General features: G+C 40.2%; 2 protein-coding genes across 2 annotated transcripts in view; both read left to right on the forward strand.

Moving 5' to 3' along the window:
• Positions 1-19528, forward strand: part of LOC112301497 (olfactory receptor 7A5) — a 167028-nt gene that overhangs the window by 44704 nt on the left and 102796 nt on the right. The window lies entirely within an intron of this gene.
• Positions 932-17848, forward strand: LOC112301478 (olfactory receptor 7A5). The gene is made up of 2 exons (XM_024556942.4): positions 932-1064; positions 15835-17848. The coding sequence occupies exon 2, from the start codon at positions 15848-15850 to the stop codon at positions 16769-16771; it is 924 nt and encodes a 307-aa protein (XP_024412710.3). The 5' UTR covers positions 932-1064; positions 15835-15847; the 3' UTR covers positions 16772-17848.

A 19528-nucleotide genomic window follows, 5' to 3' on the forward strand; every position in this document is an offset into this window, starting at 1 on the left:
TTGTTTGGTTTTTTCTTCTGTTGACTATGTTCCATTTAAAGGTGAGATCATATGGTATTTGGCCTCACCACCTGGCTTATTTCACTTAGCATAATGCTCTCCAGTTCCATCCATGCTGTCCCAAAGTGTATGAGCTCCTTCTTCCTCTCTGCTGCATAGAATGTTCCTTTTGACGTAGCAATTCCACTACTCGGATTACACCCCAAGAACTATGAATCACCAATACAAAAGAACCAATACACCTTAATGTTCATAGCAGCACAATTTACAATAGCCAAGTACTGGAAGCAACCTAAGTGCCCATCAGCAAATGAGTGGATCAAAAGACAGTGGTAAATTAACTGTATTTCTTATAAGGAACAACTATTTCATAGTGAGGAACTGTAGGACAGCTCTTGTGATATGAGGTTGAAATTCCAATTTGTTTTGGCCAACGTGTCATGAAGCCCAGTGTGTAACACTCAAGGTTAATTAAAGGAAGTTACTTCTCCCCTTTGTTCAAAAGAAAAATAGCAATTATCTGTAGACATCAAGGGATGTGTTTCTACCAGAAGTCAATATATAGGGATTTGAGTTTCCTAATCCAAACTGGACCTCTAGTCTTAAATTTGGAAAAATTTTAAATCAGGGTTTGGATAAAGTGCTGGGAGGTTAGTCTTCTGGAACCCACAGAATTTATGAGGAGGAAATAGTAAAAACAAGATTCACTGGAATTCCAAGCTGGTCTTTTGGGAACACAGAATCTCCTGGAAAACGGTCCCTTCTGTCTAGACCCACAGGGAAACCATGCAATTAGAGGTTGGAAGAACAGGATGGAAATGCACATAATGAGTAGACATAGGAAGCTGCAAATAGCTCCTCATCTCCAGTCTCTCATTGTGTGTGACCTTGGGCTGGATGGGACGTGGTTGTTGCTTTTGGAACCCTAAGTTTGTCTAGGAGACCAATGCTTGCCTCCTTCCTGCTGTCTTGTCTGAGGAGAGAGCTTCAGCCTCCATTGTGATCCATGCAGGAGACTAGATTTTCTTTACCAGGAGTCCATCCTTCTCATAGCTCAGGATCAGGTGAGGCCAAGGGTGCAGTAGGTGCTCCAGGAGAGAGTCAGAGAGATCCAAAGCCAAGCATATTCACCTGAGGTCTCTTGAAAGCCATAAGCCTATGGTTGTTTGCTTGCCTGATTAACTAGTTCATGATTTGTTTGGGATGCTAAAAAGAGAAGTAAACATTGAAGTCAGCAACACATGTGTCATTGCTCACTACTCCCTGATGGAAGCCCAATTGAGGTGGCAATGGGAGGCATAAAGTATTTCAAGTGAAAGTAGAACAGGTACGATGAGTTTTGCAACTAAGGGAGGAGGAAAATAGAGTAGTAGCTGTGGAGAGCTGTGCAGTAAAGTGAGGGCAGTTCTTTTTTATTTTTATCATGGGGCATACTCAACACAGTTTGCATATTGATGAGGCAGATCCATATTCAATATATGTCTTGCAAATATTACCTTGCAACAGTGATCATGAGCAGTACATTCCACAGTATCTTCTTTCACTCTGGGTATTCAATTAGCATGAAAAATAATGTGTTTGATAAGTAAAAAGAGGTGTGCTAAATAGCTTGATTTTGCCCTTACTTCATTACGTATGACCTGAATACATTTGTGGGTTAGTTATTCATTTGTTTCCTCTATAGGAAATTGTCTGCAGGTTCCTGACATTTGCAGAGTAGGGTCAGTTTGTTTTGACTCTGGTTTTTTATTGCATTGTTCAAAACAAGGATTTGGAGGGGTGTTTTTCTACGAACTTTGTTGTTGTCATTGAGTCCCTTTATGTACATAAATGTGGAGAACTGTGAGTATTTATTAACTGTGTGGGCTGAAATCTATCACTCATTCATGTTGTATTCTCTGCATTGCTTTTTTAGTTTTTACTTTTCTTCCTGAAAAAAACCCCACAGCTGTTACTTTTATATTGTTCACTTGTGAATCCTTGCTATAAACAAAAAGGGGAAGTGAATGTTCTTGTGTGTACTTATCACTAATAAGTCACCTACACACATACTGCCACTTGTCCACGTCTCCTTCATTCTGTATTGCTCCTTTGGCTTCTATGGTCAGCTCCAATTTCAAAATGGGCATCAGCTTCTACCGTCCTCTGGAAGGCAGTCTTTATAAAGATTCGACTAAAGATTACCTGTGCCTTCCATAAGATAATTTAAACCCATATAGCTCTATATAAGAAGAAATTCTAACTTAGATAGTGCTTTCTCCTTGATTTTAAATGTCCTTCTATAACATTCTTTTATTTCCAAGTCTTTGGAAATTTAATCCGGGATCAGTGGCCCTTGTGATGTTGTTAATTTATTATTATTTTCTTTCTAACTATAAATTAATTTCTGTCTCACTTCATTATTTTTCATACAATAGTTTTGTAATCAGTATACTTAACTTAATTACATTGCTGCTACTAATCTTTATTCCATAAGGTCTTAGTTTTTTTAAAAATCTTCTCTTCCTATGTTATGCTAACATACACACTCATGTGCTTTTGTACAGATGCATGAACAGCACCCTGACCCATCAGAAATGCTCTTTATGTGTTGTACAGTTTTTTTTCTATGTGTCCACTCTTCCTTCCTACTCAACAATACCTATGGTCTTCCCTCCAGTTAAAGAGGGTGTAAGATGCTGATTCATTATTTCCATGTCTAAACAATATTCTGAGGTGTGGCTGTTCTAGTCACACTTGAAATCTAAGGTATACTTTCTCATTACATTGCTAGTATAGCAATATATGAAAATATTTTGAGATTGTTACGTTAAAACTGGTTCTCCACCAGAGGCAATATACTGTTCCCCCGGGGGACACAGAGCAATCTTTGGAGACATTTTGGCTATCACATGGGAGGTGACAGTAAAGTCCAGGTTGCTCTAAACCTCCTGCCATGGCCAGGAGAGACCACACCTCAGACAAAGACCTGGCCCAGAATGTCCTTCCTGCAGAGACTGAGGAGCCCTGCGTGAGAGACACAGTGCCGGTAGTGTTTGCAGCTGCCTGCAGTCTGTTTTCCCAATGCTGTAACACTCCACAGTTCTGCTAGGAAAAAACAGATCACCCCTTTGCTACCTGTTTGAAAGTCTGCATCCCGGTCAATGTGACATTTTTCTAAGTTTTTCTCCAGGTTGACAGATGTGTAGGAACTTATTTTTGTTTGCTGAACTTTTTCTGATTTTGATCAAAGATTCATATATGATGATATTTAAAAAAATTTTTTTTTTATTTTTATTGACACTCAATCCACTGAGCCAAACCAGCCAGGGCTTGATAAGTTGTTTGGGTTTTTTTGGTTTTTTATTGTGTTTTATTTTTGTTTTTATGGTGTTGAGTTTTATTTTATTGTATTTTTAAATTTTTTATTGTTCAATTTAATTTGAATATCATTTTATGGCTATTGCTTTCTCATTATCAGCCTTTAAAATGATTTAAAAAAATAATTTGTTGTAGTAGTGTAGAAGAGGATTAGAGGGGTATAAATGGTGGCAACATGACTTGGGGCGCTGAACGCACAATACAACATACAGAGAGATGTATTAATCCTTGTTTTAATTAGTCTTTGATGCTCTGTTTTATGTTTTTTACAACTTGCTAATTGTTGATTTCTAAAATTTTTCTTTTTGTTTTTTTATTGTATGTGAGATATCTGAAATTTTTTTATTTATTTTTTAAATTTTTTAAATTCAGTTACAATTGTCTGCAATTTTTCCCCATCCCTCCACCCCACCCCAGTCAATCCCACCTCCATCCCCCACCTCCACCCTCCCCCTTGATATTTTTTTTGCCATTTTTTTATTGTTAAGTACAATTATCTTTATTTCCCCCCACCATTCCCCCCAACCCGAGCCTTTTAAAAAATGGGAAATAAATAAATTGCCTTAGACTTGAATTATTTTAAATACACAAAAAAGTCATGAGTTTATATCTCAAAAGATTAAATTGTGTTCATTTGTGACATATTATGGTCATTCACTTAAAATGATGTCTTAAGCACCATGATGCTAAATATTTTTTATATTCAGGAGATTATGACTCAATAATAATCCATTGATTTAAAAATTATATTAATAATTCACCACCCATTTACTTTTGAATTGTTACACAATTTCTTTTCTCTTTAATAAATTTTAATTTTTTATTGTTATTCAATTACAGTTGTGTGTCTTTCCTCCCCATCCCTCCACCACAACCCAGCTGAACCCCCCTCCCTACCTCCCCCTTGATTTTGTCCATGTGTCCTTTATAGTAGTTCCTGTAATCCCCTCTCCTCACTGTCGCCTCCCCACTCCCCCCTGCCCATTGTTAGATTGTTCTTAATTTCAATGTCTCTGGTTATATTTTGTTTTCTTCTTTCTTCCATTTATTATGTTCCAGTTAAAGGTGAGATCATATGGTATTTGTCCCTCACCGTCTGGCTATTTCACTTAGAATAATGCTCTTCAGACATTGAAGTTAAGAACAATCTAACAATAGCCAGGGCGGGGGGGGCGGGGACAGTGGGAAGAGGGGATTACAGGAACTACTATAAAGGACACATGGACAAAACCAAGGGGGAGGGTGGAGGTGGGGGCGGGAGGTGGGTTCACCTGGGGTGGGGTGGAGGGATGGGGAGAAAAGGCATACAACTGTAATTGAATAACAATAAAAATTTAAAAATAAATAAATAAAAAAAAAAAGAAGAAGAATGCTCTTCAGTTCCATCCATGCTGTTGCAAAGGGTATAAGCTCCTTCTTTCTCTCTGCTGCATAGAATTCCATTGTGTAAATATACCATGGTTTTCGGATCCACTCATTTGTTGATGGGCACTTAGGTTGCTTCCAGTACTTGGGTATTGTAAATTGTGCTGCTATGAACATTGGGTTCACAGGTTCTTTTGGATTGGTGTTTCAGGGTTCTTAGGGTATAACCCAGCAGCGGAATTGCTGGATCAAAGGGCAGTTCCATTTTTAGTTTTCTGAGGAAATTCCATATTGTTTTCCACAGTGGCCTCACCAGTCTGCATTCCCAACAACAGTGCACTAGGGTTCCCTTTTCTCCACATCCTCTCCAACATTTGTTTGTGGATTTGTTTATGTTGGCCACTCTGACTGGTGTGAGATGGTACCTCATTCTGTTTTTAATTTGCATCTCTCTGATGTCTAGTGATGCTGAGCATCTTTTCACATGTCTCTGGGCCCTCTGTATGTCTTCCTTGGAGAAGTGTCTGTTCAAGTCCTTTGCCCATTTTTTAATTGGGTTGTTTGTCTTCCTGGAGTGGAGTCATGAGAGTTCTTTATATGTTTTGGAGATCAGGCCCTTGTCTGAGGTATCATTAGCAAATATGTTTTCCTATACTGTTGGTTCTCTTTGTAATTTGGTGCTGTTTTCTTTAGCCATGCAGAAGCTTTTTATTTTGATAAGGTCCCATTTGTTTATTCTTTCCTTTATGTCCCTTGCTTTAGGGGACATGTCTGTGAGGATGTTGCTGCGGGGAATGTCTGAGATCTTCCTGCCAATGTTTTCCTCTAGGATTTTTATGGTGTTATGACTTATATTTAAGTCTTTTATCCATCTTGAGTTTATTTTTGTGTATGGCGTAAGTTGGTGATCGAGTTTCATTTTTTGCACATAGTTGACCAGATCTCCCAACACCATCTGTTGAAGAGGCTGTTTTTGCTCCATTTTATGCTCCTGCCTCCTTTGTCAAATATTAATTGACTGTAAAGACTTGGGTTTATTTCTGGGCTCTCTGTTCTGTTCCATTGGTCTATGTGCCAGTTTTTATGCCAGTACCAGGCTGTTTTGATGACAGTGGCCCTGTAATACAGTTTGATATTAGGTATTGTGATCCCTCCTGCTTTGTTCTTCTCTCTCAAAATTGCTTCAGCTATTCGGGGTCACTTATGGTTCCATATGAATTTCTGCAATGTTTGTTCTATATCTGTGAAATATGTCATGGGCACTCTAATAGGGATTGCATTGAATGTACAGATTGCTTTGGGTAGTATGACCATTTTGATGATGTTAATTCTTCCAATCCATGAGCATGGTACATGCTTCCATTTGTTTGTGTCTTCCTTAATTTCTTTCTTCAGTGTTGTGTAGTTTTCTGAGTACAGGTCTTTTACCTCCTTGGTTAGGTTTACTCCTAGGTACTTTATTTTTCTTGTTGCTATATCAAATGCGATATTTTTCCTGATTTCTGTTTCTGCTGTTTCATTGTTATTATGCAGGAATGCCTTTGATTTCTGAGTATTGACTTTGTTTGCAGCTGTTTTGCCAAATTCATTTATTAGGTCAAGTAGTTTTTTGGTGGAGTCTATAGCATTTTCCATGTACACTATCATGTCATCTGCAAACAGTGACAGTTTCATTTCCTCCTTTCCAATTTGGATGCCTTTTATTGCTTTTCCTTTTCTGATTGCTGTGGCTAAGACTTCCAGTACTATGTTGAATAGGAGTGGTGAGAGAGGGCATCCTTGTCTTGTTCCTGATCTTAGTGGGAAAGCTCTAAGGTTTTGTCCACTGAGTATGATTTTGGCTGTAGGTCTCTCATATATGGCCTTTATTACGTTGAGGAATGCTCCCTCCATTCCCATTTTGCTGAGTGTTTTTATCAGAAATGGGTGCTGTATCTTATCAAATGCTTTTTCTGCATCTATTGATATGATCATGTGATTTTTGTCTTTGCTGTTGTTGATGTGATGTATTGTGTTTATTGATTTGAGAATATTGTACCATCCTTGAATCCCTGGGATGAAATCCACTTGGTCATGGTGTATGACCTTTTTAATGTATTGCTGGATGCGGTTTACAATATTTTGTTGAGAATTTTAGCATCTATGTTCATCAGCGATATTGGCCTGAAGTTTTCTTTCTTTGTTGTGTCTTAATTTGGTTTTGGGATTAGGATGAGGCTGGCTTCATAAAACGAGTTTGGGAGTCTTCCATCAGTTTGGATTTTTTCGAATAGTCTGTGAAGGATAGGGGTTAGCTCTTCCTTAAATGCTTTGTAGAATTCTCCTGTGAAACCATCTGGTCCAGGGCTTTTGTGTGTTGGGAGTTTTTTGATGACTGCTTCGATTTTGTCTGCTCTTATTGGTCTGTTCAGGTTTTCTGCTTCTTCTTCATTCAGTTTGGAAGATTATATTTTTCTAGAAATGTGTCCATTTCACCTAGGTTTTCAAATTTCTTAGCATACAGTTCTTCATAGTAATTTCTTACGATCCTTTGTATTTCTGTGGTATCAGTTGTAATCTCTCCTCTTTCATGTCCAATTGTGTTTATTTGGATCCTCTCCCTTTTTTTCTTGATGAGCCTGCTTAAAGGCTTGTCGATTTTGTTTATCTTTTCAAAGAACCAGCTCCTGGATTCATTGATCCTTAGAATTGTGCTTTAATCTCTATGTCATTTAACTCTGCTCTGATCTTGGTTATTTTCTTCCTTCTGCTTGCTCTGGGCTGTCTTTGTTGTTGTTCCTCCAGTTCTTGTAGGTGTAGGGTTAGGTTGTTTGTTTGAACTGTTTCTATCTTCTTAAGGTAGGCCTATGAACTTCCCTCTCAGGACTGCCTTTGCTGTGTCCCATAGGTTTTGGGTTGTTGTGAGTTCATTTTCACTTTTTTCCAGGAAGTTTTTGATTACTTCCCTAATCTCATTCCTGACCCATTCATTGTTCAATTGCACGCTATTCAGTCTCAATGATTTTGAGTGTTTTGGGTTTTTTCCTTTGGGGTTGGTTTCTAGTTTCAGACCCTTGTGGTCAGAGAAAATGCTTGATATGATTTCAATTTTCTTGAATTTGTTGAGGCTTGCTTTGTGTCCTATCATGTGGTGTATCTTTGAGAAAGTTCCATGTACACTTGAAAAGAATGTGTATTCTGCTTCTTTGGGATGAAAAGCTCTATATATATCAGTTAAGTCCATTTCCTCTAGGGCATTGTTCAATGCTACAATATGTTTGTTGATATTTTGTTTGGAAGATCTGTCCATTTTTGACAGTGGGGTGCTGAAGTCCCCTACTATAATTGTGTTGCTGTCAATACCTTTCTTGAAGTCCTCCAAGATTTTCTTTATGTATTTGGGTGCTCCTATGTTGGGTGCATATATATTTACAATGTTATATCTTCTTGGTGGATTCTTCCTTTGAGTATTATGAAGTGACCTTCTGGGTCTCTCTTTATGGCCCTTCTTTGGAAGTCTATTTTGTCTGATATGAGTGTTGCTACCCCTGCTTTTTTTCCCTGTCCCTTTGCTTGGAAAATTTGTTTCCAGCCCTTCACTTTCAGTCTGTGTAAGTCTTTTGTCCTGAGATGGGTCTCTTGTAGGCAGCATATGTGTGGTTCATATTTCTTATCCATTCAGCTATTCTAGGTCTTTTGATTGGAGCATTTAATCCATTTACATTTAAGGTTATTATCTATAGGTAGTTATTCATTGCCATTATTTCCTACGTGTGTTACTCTCTCTCTTTTCCTTCTTTTCCTTAAAGCAGTCCCTTTAGCATCTCTTGCAGAGCTGGATGGTGGAATTGTATTCTTTTAGCCTTCTTTTGTCTGGGAAACTCTTTATTTGACCTTCTATCTTGATTGAGAGCTTTGCTGGGTAAAGTAGTCTTGGTTGCAGGCCTCTGGTTCTCATTACTTGGAATATTTTTTGCCATTCTCTTTTGGCTGGAGCGATTCCATTGAGAAGTCAGTTGCTAACCTTATTGGGGCTCCCTTGTATGTTACTTCCTTTTTCTCCCTTGCTGCCTTTAAGATCCTCTCTTTGTCTTGGAATTTTACCATTTTAATTATGATGTGTCTTTCAGTGGGCCGCTTTGGGTTCCTCTTGTTTGGGACTCTCTGTGTTTCCTAGATTTGGGTGATTTTTTTCTCTCATCAGATTAGGGAAATTTTCCATCATTACTTTTTCAAACAGGTTTTCTATCCCTTGCTCTTCCTCTTCTCCTTCTGGTATCCCTATTATATGGATATTGTTATGTTTCATGTTGTCCTGCATTTCCCTTATTACCTCTTCATTCTTTCTGAGCCTCTTTTCCTTTTCTTGCTCATTCTGGGTGTTTTTTCTACTTTGTCCTGTAGCTTGCTGATCCAGTCCTCTGCTTCATCCAGTCTGCTCTTCATTCCTGCTACTGTGTTCTTCAATTCAGAAATTGTATTCTTCATTTCGTCTTGGCCCTTGTTGATAGTTTCTATTTACTTTTTCATGTTAATATAGTTTGCAGTGAGTTCATTGTAGTTTCCCTGTAGTTTCCGGTAGTTCTCTGTGAGCTCAGTGAGCTTCTTGATAACCATTGCTTTGAACTCAGTATCTGATAGTTGACTTGCCTCTTTTTCAGTTAGCATTCTTTCTGATGCTTTCTCCTTTCCTTTCATTTGGGGATTGTTTCTTTGTCTTCCCATTGTTTGTGAGACTCTTCTTGTTAGCCTCTGCTTCTTAAATTGATCTGTTCTGACTCCCTGGGTTTATGGTATGAACTTCTATGGTAGAATGCCAGTGGGATTCAGTGGTGCTGTCTCCTTAATCTCCTGTGCTCACTGGTCTTGAGCTGACGTTTATGGGTGTAACACGGTCTAACTCTGGTCTTTTCAGCACTCCAGGTTTTATTGTCTCACCTGTGGGAAAAAGCGAAAGCGGGGGGAGGGGGGAATGAAAGGAAGGAGGGGAAAAGGGAATAGAAAAGGAAAGGAAGGAAGGGAGAAGGAATAAAGAAAGATCGGAGGCAAGATAAGAAGGAATTTTAACAAAAATTAAAACAAAAGAATAAATAAAAGAAGGCAGGAAGAAGGAATAAAAAAGGTAAAGGATGGAAGGAAGAACGAATAAAAAAACAAAGAATGCTGAAAGGAAGAAGGAATTCAGGGGCAAAGGAGAAAAGAAAAAAAAAAAAGTCTTCTGCTGGCTTTAAACTGGTCAGGTAAGTTCTGCTGGTCTTCCTGTCTGTGGAACAGGAGGGGGTGGTTGGAAGGATTGGTTTCACTTTTCTCCCTTCCTGAGCCACACTCTTCACTGTTGTTCAGCCTTCAGTCTAGTTCCTCAGGGTCCCTCTGCTCCCCAGTAGGCCTTTAGTTCACCAGTTGTGCTGTCCTTGAGTTTCACCAATTAGGGGCAACTCACACTCCCCCTTCTTGCTCTTTGCTGTCTTAGATGCTAGGGGCTCTAGGTGCTGCTATGGGGTAGTTCAGCCCCCTACTGGGTTGAGTCTTTCTGGGGAATGCAGTCTCCCCTAGTCCTGCAGCTCCCCTCTGCTGGGTGTTCTGCCTTAGTCCTAGAGAGCCAGTAGGCCCTGCAGGGCTCTGTGCGCAGGGGCTAGGTAGGAGTTGTTCAGTACCGGTGCTTTTAGGTGTGGTCCCTCACAGGCAGCCAGGCCGTGGATCAGTAGATCTGCTGCTTTGGGCCTGGATCGCCCTTGGCTGGCCGGACCAGCCGCTTTGGGACTGAGTTGCTTGGCCCTTTGGTCTGCTGCCTTGGGCCTGTGGGTGGGGCAGCTAGCCTCTGCTCCCGGTGCACACCCACCTGAGGTTTCAGGTGTGGGCGCCCTGCCGGAGTCTCAGGTGTGGGCGGCCAGCTGGGGTTTCAGTTTTGGGCCCCCAGTCTGCTAATCTGGGTGTGTGCAACCGGGCTTCAGGTGAGCTCTGGGGCTGCTTATCACGCGTTCACAGTCCAGGGGCTGAGTGGGGAGGGGCGCCAGAGGCTGGGGCTACTGTGGAGAGTTCTCTAACTAGCTGCTGAGTGCCTCTATTTTCTTTTTCTTTTTGAGAAATTCTTCCTATTCAAGCCCCCCTGGTCCAAACAAGCACCTGGCTGCTCACACAGCTCAGCCTGGCTCTCTCCCAAGAATCCTGCAGCAGACCCTGCACCGGGGCTGGGGCTTCAGCCACCCTGGTCCCCATGCAGGTCCCAGGGACCTTATTGTCCTTAAGCACTCTTCTTACCGTCACATCTTTCAATGTCTTCTATCTTTGGTCTCCGACCTTCATATATGCTGGAATACCGTTGGCTGTTTGCTCTGCTCCTCAGATCAGCTAGGTGTTTCACTGGTGTTGAGGGGAAGTGGACTCTGCTCCCACCTATCTGGCCGCCATCTTCCTGGGTCTCTCTGATTTTTGCATTTAATATTTTTAGACTGTTGTTGACCATGGGTAACTGACGCTATAGAAAGCAGAATGGCAGATAAGAGGGAGACTACTGTATTCTATTGTATAAATTCATTTCATTCTACTGTTGGTGGACGTCTGGGCTATTTCCAGTTTGGGACTCTTACAATTAGTGCCACTATGTTCAACATCCTTGGACATATCTTTTGATGCTCATATGTATGTATGTCTGGAGTGGAATTGCCGGATCACATGACATTCAGCTTTAGTAATGCTGCCAAAATGCTTTCCCAAGTAGTTGTACCAATCTATACTCCCCCATGATGTATATGGAGGTTCCCATTGCTCTATATGCACCTGGGAAAGCCAGTCTTTTAATTTTAGCTGTTCTAGTGGATGTATATTGCTTTTTGGTTTTCAGTTTAATTTCCCATTTAGCTAATGGGATAATTACCTTTCATTTTAATTGCTTAATTACTTCTTTCTTTTGTGGTTTTCTTCTGGCTCATTTGTCTTTTTATTTCATTTATTTTAAAATATTTTAAAACATATTTTATTGATTATGCTATTACAGTTGTCCCATTTTTCCCCCTTTATTCCCCTCCACCCTGTACACCCCCATCCTTCCTGCATTCCCCCCACCCCTCCTTTAGTCCATGTCCATGGCTCATATGTATAAGTTCTTTGGCTCCTACATTTCCTATACTATTCTTAACCTCCCCCTGTCGATTTTCTACCTACCATTTATGCTACTTATTTCCTGTACCTTTCCCCCCATTACTCCTACCCCTCCCCACTGAAACGCTCCATGTGATCTCCATTTCTGTGAATCTTGTTCTAGTTGTTTGCTTAGTTTGTTTTTTGGGTTTTTTTTTTTTTAAGGTTCAGTTGTTGATAGTTGTGAGTTTGTTGTTATTTTACTGTTCATATTTTTGATCTTCTTTTTCTTAGATAAGTACCTTTAACATTTCGTATAATAAAGGCTTGGTGATGATGAACTCCTTTAATTGGCTTTGTCTGGGAAGCACTTTATCTGCTCTTCCATTATAAAGGATAGCTTTGCTGGATAGAGTAATCATGGATGTAGATTCTTGCCCTTCATGACTTTGAATCCTTCTTTCCAGCCCCTTCTTGCCTGCAAGGTTTCTTTTGAGAAATCAGTTGGCAGTCTTATGGGAACTCCTTTGTAGGTAACTGTCTCCTTTTCTCTTGCTACTTTTAAGATTCTCTCCTTATCTTTAATGTTGGGTAATGTAATTACGATGTGCCTTGGTGTGTGCTTCCTTGGGTCCAACTTCTTTGTCACTCTCTGAAGTTCTTGGACTTCATGGAAGTGTATTTCCTTTGCCAGTTTAGGGAAGTTTTTCTTCATTATATATTCAAGTCAGTTTTCAATGTCTTGCTCTTCCTCTTCTTCTTCTGACACCCTTGCCATTGGGTTTTGGAACATTTAAAGTTGTTCTGGAGGCTCCTCAGCCTCTCCTCTATTTCTTGAATTCTTGTTTCTTCATTCTGTTCTGGTTGAATGTTTATTTCTTCATTCTGTTCCAAACCCTTGATTTGAGTGTTGGTTTCCTTCCCATCACTGTTGTTTCCCTGCACATTTTCCTTTATTTCACTTTGCATAGTCTTTACTTCTTCACTCTATTTTGTGACCATACTCAACCAATTTTGTGAGCATCCTGATTACCAGTGTTTTGAACTGTGCATTTGACAGGTTGGCTATGTCTTCATTGCTTAGATGTATCTTTCCTGGAGCTTTGATCTGTTCTCTCATTTGGGCCAGTTTTTTGGTCTCAGCTCACCTGTTACATAGTAAGGGGTGGAGCCTTAAGTATTCACTAGAGTAGGGCAACCCACGTAGTCGCTGCATTGTGGTACTGTATGTGGGGGTAGGGATCAGAGAGGGAACAATGCCACTTGGTCAGTTCTCTGTGGGGTTTCAGTAACTTCCACTGCTACCCACAAGCAAATTGGGCCTTTCTGGTGCTGATTCCTAGGTGGGTGTGTTTGTGTATGTTCTAGGACCCTGTGGGTCTCTCCAATGAACTCTCTTGTGAGGCTGGGAGTTTTTCTCACCACCTCAACCCTCACAGGTTCTTTTAGTCAGAGGCTTTATTTCCCTGCACTGGAACCCTGGGTTGTGTGGTCTGTCTCACTTTCCAGTAGTTCCTCCCAGTTTATCTGCACGCAAATGGGGGACTGCGCACTCAACCAACTACTGCCTTGCCAGGAGTCCTCTCTGCCTGGCTGCCTGTCTCTGCCACTCCAAGTGGTCCGGATGAATGTTTCTTCTCTAAATCCTTAGTTGTTGGACTTCCATACAGTTAGATTTTCTGTCAGTTCTGGTTGTATTTTGCTTTTAAATTTGCTGTTGTCCTTCTTTTGGTTGTGGGAGGAGGCACAATATGTCTACCTATGCCTCCATGTTGGCCAGAAGTCTCATTTTTCTCCATTCAATTTTCTTTAACACAGGTGCTAAATCACTCTGATCAACCAGGTTTTATTCCCCCTGCATATTCTTTTCATTTCATAGCTTGACATTTACTTAAATGGGTTTCTGGGTAAGTAATATATATACACATATATTTGTGAAAATTATGTGGGCAAAGCCCTGCTTGTTAAGATCTGGCACTATGATTGTGAAGGCAGCGTGCGTTGAAATAAATGTTATCATGATAGTGTGCTCAGGCTTAAGTCACATGAAGAAAGTTACTCAGTGTAAAAGAATGGATTGTCATGGTGTGTGCAGGCTTCATTGGTCACGTCCTGGGGAGGCCTTTGCATGTTGGATGAAGACCACGACCAGAATTAGACAGTGCCTACTGACTTGTCAAAAATGAGATCCAAACCCATAGTCCAAGAGAAACAAAGGGGCCACAGGACGAAGGAGTTTGTCTCATATTCATTTTAACCTTAAAAACCCATTGGTGTAATAAATATAGAATAAGCACAAGAAATCCAGTCTTCTACTGCTTGATATTAAAAAGACTTCCTTTTGTAAACTACTAGTTTATTATGTTGGTCAGATTTCATTTGAGGTAGTCAATCCATAAGGTGTTTCCACACCATGTGTTGATAACTACCTTTGTCTTTTGGACAAATATATACTTTCTCCTTCGTTATTTTTGCTTGACTTTAAGGCAGTGTAGTTAGGGTTGGAAAACTGCCAGAATCCAAACAGTTTTCTTCCTCACCATCGCTCAGAGATCACCTAAATTTATTACCAATAGATATTTTTTCTTCCTCATATCCATTTTATTCCTCTCTCTCCTTCTACATTTATGTTTCTTTAAATACAGGGCATAAAATGGACATTCCAGTATGGAACCCCAAGCTTATTTGTGTGTGCACACTTACCATAGCAGTATTGAGGTAGTATGTCTAAATTATTTTTGGAAAAGATACTTGATCTGGACTGATGAGTGGTATCTAGTCATAGCCTAAATAGTGAGTGGGACAAACATGGAGACCACACCCATGAGGAGACCTGGTCTGTGTGTGCACCTGTCTCATAAACCAAGAGCAGTGCTCAGAGCAGCGCTACCTGGACCCATGTATTCCAAGGTGACCAATCACACAGGGGCGAGAACTCCATCAAGAGAAGGGACTGAGGAGGAAATTCTTTTCAGTTCACAGGATGCTTTTTCAATCATATTAATAAATAGCAAGAATTTCATAGTGTGCAAAAGGGAGTCCCTCTGACTTGAAGTTTCAACAGCAGCATGCAGGCCACCTTGCTTCTTAACATCGTGTGACACCATCTCTCCTACCCCGGACACATTGGCTCAGTCTGAGCCTTGATTTTCTAAAACCACCATCTTCCTCAGGGCCTTTGCAGTGGCTGTTCTTCTGCCTGGCAAACACTTCCTCCCCCTTAGCCTCCTGTTTGGTCTTCTTTGAGGTGCCTGTCAAAACATTGCCTGTTGACAGCATTAGCTAAACTGTAAAAAAGTACACCCTCAGCATGGATGGACCTGGAGAACTTTATGTCCAGTGAAATAAACCTGTCAGAGAAAGACAAATACCATATGGTTTCACTTATATGGGGAATCTAATGAACATAGTGATCTAATAAGCAAAATAGACACATGAGGATAGATGAACCTCAGCATGACAGCTATAGAGTGGGAGGTTAGGGGGTGGGAGATTGAGGAAAGGAAACCATGTCCATGGACTCATGGACATGGACAACTGTGAGGTGATTGTGTGTGTGTTGGGGGATATCAGAGCATTAAGTGATAATAGGAAAATAGCAATAAAGAATTCAAAAGAATAAGAAACATCCTCTCTCCATTCTCTCCATTTAATGTGATTACTCTTCTACATAGCATCTGCACCATTGGATATGTTATTATTATTGTTATTCAATTATACTTTTTGTTCATCATTAGTTTGTAAAGACTTTTGTTTTTCATCATCCCATACTCTGACAGTGCCTGGAACATGGTCTAAAGTCAATATACAAGTACATTCCTCAAATGCAAGAACTATATCCCCAATAAAAGCAATATACATGGTGTTTGAAGAATTAGTTGTTGGTAGAAGAGAAAATTCTAATGAGCAATGGCAATAGCCATGCCTTAATGGGAACCAGATCCTACGCCAAATATGCAAATGATACTTTAGATACTAAAATAGAAAAGCAGCATTTATTCTCAGTTACTAATGTGAAAATTAGTCATTCATATTTTTTATATTTTCTGGTAGTCCCCTGGCGCACATGGAACCAGGCAATGTTACACAAATTTCAGAGATTCTTCTCCTGGGACTATCAGAGGAACCAGAACTGCAGCCTCTCCTATTTGGGCTCTTCCTCTCTATGTACCTGATCACTGTGTTGGGAAACCTGCTCATCATCCTGGCTGTCAGCTCAGACTCCCACCTCCACACGCCCATGTACTTCTTCCTCTCCAACCTGTCCCTGGTAGACATCTGCTTCACCTCCACCACCATCCCAAAGATGCTGGTGAACATCCAGACACAGAGCAAAGTCATCACCTATTTAGGATGCATCACTCAAATGTATTTTTTCATACTCTTTGCAGTGTTGGATAACTTCATCCTGGCTGTGATGGCTTATGACAGGTATGTGGCCATCTGTCACCCCCTGCACTATATGGTCATCATGAACTCCCAGCTCTGTGGACTGCTGGTTCTTGTGTCCTGGGTCATTAGTATTCTGAATTCCTTGTTAGAAAGCTTAATGGTGTTGGATCTGTCCTTCTGCTCAGACTTGGAAATCCCCCACTTTTTCTGTGAACTCAAACAGGTGGTCCAACTTGCCTGTTCTGACACCTTTCCTAATGACATGGTGATGTACTTTGGGGCAGGGCTGCTGGCTGGTGGTCCCCTTACTGGGATCCTTTATTCTTACTCTAAGATAGTGTCTTCTATATGTGCAATCCCGTCAGCTCAGGGGAAGTACAAAGCATTTTCCACCTGTGCATCTCACCTCTCAGTTGTCTCCTTGTTTTATGGTACAAGCCTAGGCATGTATCTCAGCTCTGCTGGTACCCGCCACTCACAGTCCAGTACAACAGTGTCAGTGATGTACAGTGTGGTCACACCCATGCTGAACCCCTTCATCTACAGTCTCAGGAACAAGGACATAAAGAGGGCCTTGGAAAGATTCCTTGGCAGGTAGGCTTTTCAAGGGCCAATTGTATGTGGCTGAAGAAGTGCCCAAGCATGTTCAGATCTTCAGAGCATGCAGTTCTGACACAAGTTAATACAATCTTCGGACCATACGTAATTAGAAATTCATGTATCTTATGGATTAACATGAATTACATTAGCATAATTTATTCTCTTATGACATATATCATTCCAAGTAATATTTTCATGGTTTTACTGAAAGAATAGTCATAAATTCTACATGCCTATAGACTAAACTACACTTGGATACTGAGGTCATTTACATAATTTTGTTGTAAAGGACCATCTCAGATGGCAGTTTTCACTTCCATGGCCATCGCTATTTTCTATAGCACCACCTTTACCACAGTTCTTGACATTGTACACTTGAACATGCTGGTAGGTTTTATAGCTGGTCTCCTGGCTTTATGCACTTCATTCTGTTATTCAGCCATGTGTCCACATGCCTACCATAGCCCCTGGAAAATATTGACTATCAAATCCATGTTTCCAAGAAGAGTCTATAAGAAATATACATTTTAATAAATAGTCTAATCTATTATGTAAAAGATAACTGTACATATAATGAAACAAAAATAGCCAGACAATTTATTATTGTACAAAATATTTGTCATGCTGCCCATCTACTCATTGAAATGTGGAATATGATGTCCATGTGTGAGGGGTGAAGAATTATGTGGAGTGTTTTGCGTTTTTCCTGAATTCTTTTCTTGTTTCTGCTTGAAAACTTTCAATGTGTTCCCTAAAAATGAGAGTCCTTCTAGTGCTCTAAATGAAGTATCTCCCATTTTCTAAATGTTTCCTAATCCACCAAAGGAACAGTGAGTTACTGGATGAACATCATACAATATATATCTTGTTTATGCTCAGGATGTATTCAGTCTTTATGAGCAGAAGATGAATCACACAGGAGTTAAAATTCTGCCCAGTCACATGAAAAGGGGTCACCAATTTTCCTGCATAAATGTGCAGATCATTACACCCTGTCCTGACTACCTGGAAGGGAGCCTCAGTTGACTCGCTTTATGCAGTTATCTGAAATACATTTGAAAAAAACACGATGTGAGTGCTGTCCTCCGTTAGTACAAATGCTAAAATTAAGAAGTAGCAGATTATTACAAGAGCCTTGAGTTCTGTTCACTTTGATTATAATCAGTTTGCAATTGCTATATAAAAAGTCATCCTTTAAAAGGAAATGGTTTAATATAATTCCTTTATTTTCTTTTCTTTCAAGTGTATTTTATTGATTATGCTATTATAGTTGTCCCATTTTTTCCTCCTCTTTATCCCCTTCTGCTTTGCAGTTCCCTCCCACCAGCATTCCCTCTCACCAGCATTCACTCACATTAGTTCATGTCCATGGGTCGTACATATAAATTCTCTGGCTTCTCTATTTCTTATACTATTCTCAATTGCCCCCCTGTCTATTTTGTATCTACAAATTACACTTCTTATTCCTGGTACTGTTTTCCCCCATTTTCCCACTCCATCTCCCCACTGATAACCCCCAAATGATCTCCATTTCTGTGACTCTGTTCCTGCTCTAGTTGTTTGCTTAGTTTTTCATTTTTAGGCTCAGGAGTTGATTGTTATGACTTTATTGTCATTTTACTGTTCATATTTTTGATCATCTTATTTTTCTTAGATAAATCCCTTTAATATTTCATATAATAAGGGCTTGGTGATGATGAACTCCTTTAACGTGGCCTTGTCTGGGAAGCACTTTATCTGCCCTTTCATTCTAAAGGATAACTTTGCTGGATAGAGTAATCTTGGATGTAAGTCCTTGCCTCTCATGACTTCAAATACTTCTTTCCAGCCCCTTCTTGCCTGCAAGTTTCTTTAGAGAAATGAGCTCATAGTCTTATGGGCACTCCTGTCTCTTTTTCTCTTGCTGTTTTTAAGATTCTCTCCTCATCTTTATCTTGGGTAATTTAACTATGATGTGCCTTGGTGTGTGCTTCCTTCGGTCCAACTTTTCTGGTACTCTTTTAGTTTCCTGGACTTCATGGAAGTGTACTTCATTTGCCAGATTGGGGAAGTACTCCTTCATTATTCTTTCAAGTAAGTTTTCAATTTCTTCCTCTTCCTCTTCTCCTTCTGGCACTCCTATGATTTGGATGCTGGAACATTTAAAGTTGTCTTGGGGGTTCCTAAGCCTCTCCTCATTTTTTAGATTTTTTGTTTTTTCATTTTGTTCTGGTTGAATATTTATTTCTTCCTTCTGCTCCAAATCATTGATTTGAGTCCCTGTTTTCTTCCCTTCAATGTTCCCTGTATATTTGCATTTATTTCACTTTGCAAAGTCTTCACATTTTCCTCTATTTGAGACCATATTCAACCATATGTGTGAGCATCCTGATTACCAATGTTTTGAACTGTGCATTTGATATGTTGGCAGTTTCTTCATCTCTTAGTTATGTTTTTGGAGATTTAATGTGGTCTTTCATTAGTGCCATATTTTGTTGTTGTTGTTGTTTTGGCACAGCTGTTACATTGTAAGGAGCAGATAGTGAGGTATTCACTAGGACAGGGCATCCCAGGTCCCTGTATTGTGGTGCAGTATGTGGTGGAGGGAGTCAGAGAGGGAACAAAGGTGTTTCTCATTTCCTGCCCTACTTTCAATTGCTTCCCTCTCTACCCACAAGCAAACTGAGCTAATCCCAGGTGGGTGGGTTTGTGTATGTTCTAGGACCCTGTGGGTCTCTTCAGTGGACTCTCTTGTGAGGCTGGGTGTTTCTCCCAC

Source organism: Desmodus rotundus, chromosome 9, assembly GCF_022682495.2.
Source record: "Desmodus rotundus isolate HL8 chromosome 9, HLdesRot8A.1, whole genome shotgun sequence".
Classification (NCBI taxonomy): domain Eukaryota; kingdom Metazoa; phylum Chordata; class Mammalia; order Chiroptera; family Phyllostomidae; genus Desmodus; species Desmodus rotundus.

Coding starts and splice junctions, on each gene's coding strand:
- LOC112301478 (XM_024556942.4), top strand. CDS start 15,848: ATGGAACCAGGCAATGTTACACAAATTTCAGAGATTCTTCTCCTGGGA.